At 39.7% G+C, this 5,810-nt stretch overlaps 1 protein-coding gene across 1 annotated transcript; it reads right to left on the minus strand.

The window, feature by feature from the left end:
• Window positions 1-549: 549 nt before the first annotated feature.
• Window positions 550-4,960, minus strand: LOC104289832 (chromosome unknown open reading frame, human C6orf57). The gene is given in 3 exon segments (XM_009888845.1): window positions 550-659; window positions 3,308-3,457; window positions 4,903-4,960. Coding segments are annotated over 3 exon segments (318 nt in total).
• Window positions 4,961-5,810: the final 850 nt, after the last annotated feature.

Raw genomic sequence — 5,810 nt, forward strand, 5'->3', positions numbered from 1 at the left:
AGATGAGAAAAAAAAAAAATTTCCATCCCCTCTGCACAAAAAGGAAAGAACCCCCAACCCACTCTAACGGAGACAGAGGGGATGGCTCTTGATTAAGGGGGCTTTTACCAATGAACCACTGTGCTAAATGCGAACATCAGCTAAGTGCTGATCTTCTCGGAGGTGGCTGTACCTTTGATGAACAGTATGTAGGTTCATGAACTGCAAAGCTCTTTCAGCACTTTGAAGGCATTACATAAATGTTTAAACTTAAGGAAATCCAAGCCCTTATACATTTCAGTAAGATCCTGACTACCAATTTCACATCACTATACTTGCATTTATACTTGCATAGTGTAAGTAGCATTAAAGATCAGGTGCACTTTGAGCAAAGAACAGCTCCAAAATGAGTTGCAGCATCATGTTTATTTACATAGTATCTCTCAGAAAATGCATCACAAACATGACAGAGACAAGAAGCTTCACAACAAATCCAGGCGAGACTTTTCTGTACATTATATTTTTCAACCACTAGAAATATTTTATTACCAACACAGACACATTTATACATTAAAAATCTATACAACGTCCTTTTCTCTCCCAATCTCCGAAACGTGTAGGTTCAGGGCCTTTAGGTCCACCCCTCTCTTTTGTAGCAGGATTGATTCCATCAGGGAATTCTAAAATGACAGAGAAAGTTCATTGAAATGTCTATAATGTTGACAAATATAAAGATGTCACCATCTACTATGTTTGCCTCTTAGTTTAATTTTCAAATACAAAATCAATTCTCTTTTGTTTTTAAAGGCAACCTTGAGTTAAACATTTTCCAGTCATACAACAGTAATTTCATAGTTCTGTGACTACAGTCAGCAATATATAGGAGATCATGTTCAGTTGTGCAAATAAAAAAGCAACTCAATGTCCAAAGGCACCAAAGCACCAGTTTCTCATGAATTCATAGTCATTCAGGTATGCTGTACATATGTCCACTACATCTAAAACACCAGGTCTTCCCTTTCTGTGTTTGTTTAGGTCTCTAATTTTAAGCACTCAGATTTTAATTTTAGCTTGAATTTTAGTCAAGATTGTATTATTCTTGTATTTTAAACACCATGTTTTCATGGATGCTGGTATGTTTTTCAAGAAATAGCATGTTGATATTTATCAACACCAGTCTAGATACCACAATCACAGAAGGTACTATAAAGTCCTAAATAACTAAAAATAAACTTTTTACCTTCTAAAACCTAACTTAAGCTTGCTAAGTCACTGTGATGCCCTTTCAGGACAGGGAGACTCTTTGTAATTGAGGTATAAAGGGGATTTTCAGCACGTTAGCAGTGCTGCTTCTTCTGTTCCCAGCACCCTACTAGTTGCCACCTACTCGAACACCATGGAGCTTTCTGGACCTCAGTGACATCTTTCTGCTACTCGGTGCTCCCTCACTCAGGGTGCTCTCTTAAGAGGAGTAACTCAGGCCACCCATGCTGCACGATGACCATCCCACTAGGCACTGCCAAGGCACAGAGTACGTTTTGGCACAGCACCATCCTAGGTGGAGTGTTTTCTCACCCTGCCCTAGACTGCGGGGCTCCCTGAAGCTCACTGTACCCCCCACATCCTCTTGCCATGCTGACTCTCCAGAGCCTCCCATGTATACACATAACTTGGGGTTCCCTCAGTTGTATCCCTAACTCAGCCCTGGTGAGCAACACAAATAAAGAGGAACAGGGTTGAAAATGAGAAAGGACAACAGAAATCCTGGAAAGTGGAGAAAAAGGACAGTAATGGAGGGAGGCTCGTGTAGCTACAGGCAATACAGAATGACATATTGGGAAGCCTATTTAAAAATTCATGCAGACCAGGATAGGAAATGTCAGTATTTGAGAACCTCTGGCAGTACAAGGAGCGCAAATGCTTCTAGTATTATTTTGTAGATGTCACCATCCCAATATCCAAGCGCTACTGATGTGCTGACAGTGGATGCAGAAGATCAAAAAATTTCTCCATGACAGCTACACAGCAGTGGGAATTCAAACAGCCAGCTTAAACTTTCACGTTTTTTCCTAATAACACAATGGGCAGTCAGGATTCTAACAAATTATTGCTGGTGTTACATGTAAAAAATACATAGGTACAACTAAATTTAAAGCCAAAAGAAACCTCGAGCCTTGCTCTAAACCTAGAACACCTAAGCAGAAAGCAAAAGATAATTACGCATTTGTTTTACATGAAACAGTGATATTTATTTCCTTGAGAATAAAAGGACAAGAATTAAATAGCTGCTTACACAGTAACTCCAACTCTGAGTCAGTTCTCAAGTGAGTCACAATCTGAAATTGCTTTCAGCCATTTCAGAGATGATATTATAATTTTTCAGTCATTCTGTCATCTGGATATTCATAGTAATCTATTGATATATTAAAAAAGCTTGCCCTAAAGACCTCGAAATAGATAAACACCAGGTATCACTACTGTTAAACAGTAGCAGAACATCACACTATGGTGAATAAGATAAAGCATGACTAGCACTGTTAGTTAAGGGAAGATGGCTAATTAAAAAGAAGGAAGATTCTGTCTTTCTCCTGTCTGATAAAAAAGTGTATGTTTCTAGTGACTTCAGCAGCAATGTATCTCTGCCTCAATCTTGTCAGGTTCTCTAAATGTGGCCCCAACTGCGGTCACTTGAACGCAACACAATCAGCAGTTCATTAGGTCTCCTCTGAGCCCGCTGAGCGGCTCAGTAAACTCATCACTCATTGCTGCTTTTCAAAACACTACCTGCAAGACTAAGAGAAAGACTGACCCCAAAATACTGTATGAACTACAAAACTTTTGTGGACTAAGAAATAGAACAAGCTTTTGGGATAATAAAAAGTAGCTGGTGCCCTCATGAATTTAATACCATCATTTATATCTGTACTATAATAGACCAATACCAGCTACATTTCTCAGAATCATGCAATGGTTTATGGTGGAAAGCACCTTTGGCAGACATCTGGCCCCAACCCTGCTCAAAGCAAGCACTAGGTAGGACATCCAGGCAAATCTGAGTGTCTCCAAAAGGAGAGGGATCACAGATTCTCTGGGTGACTTGTTACAATGTCTGACCACCCTTCTTCCAAAGACTTTTTCTCTCACACGCCATTTGCTGCCCACTTGTGCCCACTGCCCTGCCTCTCTGTTTTTTTTCAGAACCATCAAGCTTAAAAAGCCATCCTGAAGAGCGCTGAATGCCTACCCCTCTTCTTCAACTGGCATCAGCACTGCAGCTCAGGATCTTGCCTTCAAAACAAGACTTGCAATTTTGTAAAACATGACTTACTTTCCAGGGGTTCACTCTCTATACTGGACTCCTCTGGTTCATCGAATCGACCTACTGGTAACTTTGGTTTCTTAAGCGGCTGCTTAGCAGGTTCAGATCTTCCTTGTGTAGAGCTGGTACTCCTCACAGAGCTGCAAAGCAGTGATGACTCTATCAAACAAATGGACACATGTAGCGTAAATGTGAGAGTTTAATACCTTCAACTGTTCAGAGCGCCTCTGAAAAACCCTCACTTCAGAAACTAGGGAGCGAAGGACAGGAAAACAAATTCCAAATATTAGTTTAACATTCAACTCACAAACACCTAAGAAATCAGCACAGATAATTATTTTTGGCCCTAGAAACATATGCAGGCAGAATGGTGTTAGTTGTATAACTCAGTTCACATAAACAGTGTATTTTAAACTGCTTGAACTTATCTTCACTGTTATCTTCTTGTATTTTAGACTCTAAATAGTAATTATGCTAGCATAGACCACTACACTCTGTTTTCCTGGAGAAGTCCTAACCTCCCCCAAGAAGCCTGCTGATTTCCAGGTCTTGGCTCATTGCCAGGAGCTTTTGAGTCAGAAAAAGCTTCTGCTTTCCCAAAGGAAAGTTTTAAAAAATAAAACGTTGTTCCCTTAGTAACAGGTTTTCCAGAATGTTGGTAGAGAATAGTTGGGCTTCCCTTATGATGATAAAATAATTCAGCTGGTAGTCAAAAGCAAGACAAACTTTGAGCATATTTAAGTTCAATTATAGAACTGCATGCAAATGCTTTAATTAAAAGCATAAACTTTTTTCCTTTACAGTCCCACTAACGTTTTTTTAATATAAATGTAGGAGAAAGCCCATTAATATCCATACCTAAAGTCCTTTCAAGTAGTATAAAAATGGAGGTGCACAGACACCGTAAGTCATAAACAATTCAAGAGTCATAAACAAGTCAAAAATTACTTATGAATATCTCTCAAAATGACTGATATTTCTCCATTTGGTTAAAAAGCCAAATGTCCACAGTAAGCATGAACTACCCTCTAAAAATATGGACATGTGCCTGAAGCAGCTCTAATTTTTCTTAAGAAGGAATATTCAAACAGAAATCCTCCCTGTACCAGCCTGGGTGCAAAGGACTTCAAAGAACTATTCTTCTACCTTGCCGAAGAGATCACATCAGGAAACCTTCTCAAGCAGCGTGCATTTGACTCAAATATATAAATGCCAACCAACAATCCACCTGTATTCCCAGAATCAGCATATTCATACATCCTAAAATACCACAACTTAATATTAAACCCTAAAGTCACCTTAACTGTGTTACGCCTGGCAACAGCTGCCAATGCCCTGAAGGATTATTTTTTTTTTTGCTTTAAGCATGACATAATGGACTATCAACAGTGAAGAATCTACTCCTTCTGCATACACTGGATCTTTCTACTCCTGCCAAGCATCTTGTCATTCTTCAGCAAGCAAAAAGAGAACCTAGCTAGAGAATTAAATTAAAGCTGATTTATCTAGTCCAAGTTCAAATAAAAGTCAGATTAAGGTACTGATATGAAATTGATTATCTGTCAGCAGAGAAGAGGCAAAATCTGTTTTCTTATTTGCAGTACTTGATATTGTTGACAAAAATACATTCTTCTTGACACAGAAGTGTCAGAAGTTCAACATAAAGTACCTCTGAAAAAGATCAGATGAACAATCAACTTTATCAGTATACCACATTCTACAAACTGATCTTTGACTCCCTCATCCCTTATAGGCAGCCACAAAGCCATCCAATTTATTAATTATATAGCTGAATTCAAAAAGAAGTTGAAAATCCCAAGTCTTTAAAGTTGCTGCGCAGCCAACATCCACAATATCATGTCTTTTGAAGTGGCCACAGACTGTTATTTATTATAACAAAGCCATTCATGCAGAGGGAGCTGGGCACTCATTGGGTGGCTCAGGAGCCAGGAGCATCAGCCAAATCTTGACATGAACCTAACAGCCAAATAGAGCCTAGGAGAGCCCACAAACATCTAACAAGATATTTTTTCCTCGCTCTTCTATTAACACATACTGTACCAGCCTGTTTCAGGAATATTGTATCAATAGCATCACACAAATCTCATCTTTTGATGGAAAAGGCAGTGGCCTGACTTGCAGCCCTACAGAACAGCCTAAGTTGCATCTGTTCATGTGGGACAGAAACTATTGTGCCCGCTGATTTAGCTGTCCTCCAGCCTAGGCTTCTCCATGAACAAACCATCTGACTTCCCTCATTTAAAGGACACAGACCAATAACTTCCAAGGCCACAGTAAATCTCCTCTAACTATTCTACAGATATTAAACCACGGCTTAATATTTTACTACTGTTTAAAAGTTCGCAGCAACGACAGAGCAAGAAAACCTCTAGAACCGACGGCAAAGTCTGATAGCACCCAGCTTGCATTATAGGGGAGAATATTAATGGCGGGGGCGGGGGCTGGGAACCAGAGGAGAAGGATGGGGGGCACCCCACCGCCCCTGACAGAC

The sequence above is a fragment of the Charadrius vociferus genome, unplaced genomic scaffold (assembly GCF_000708025.1).
Source record: "Charadrius vociferus isolate BGI_N301 unplaced genomic scaffold, ASM70802v2 scaffold247, whole genome shotgun sequence".
Taxonomy (NCBI): Eukaryota; Metazoa; Chordata; class Aves; order Charadriiformes; family Charadriidae; genus Charadrius; species Charadrius vociferus.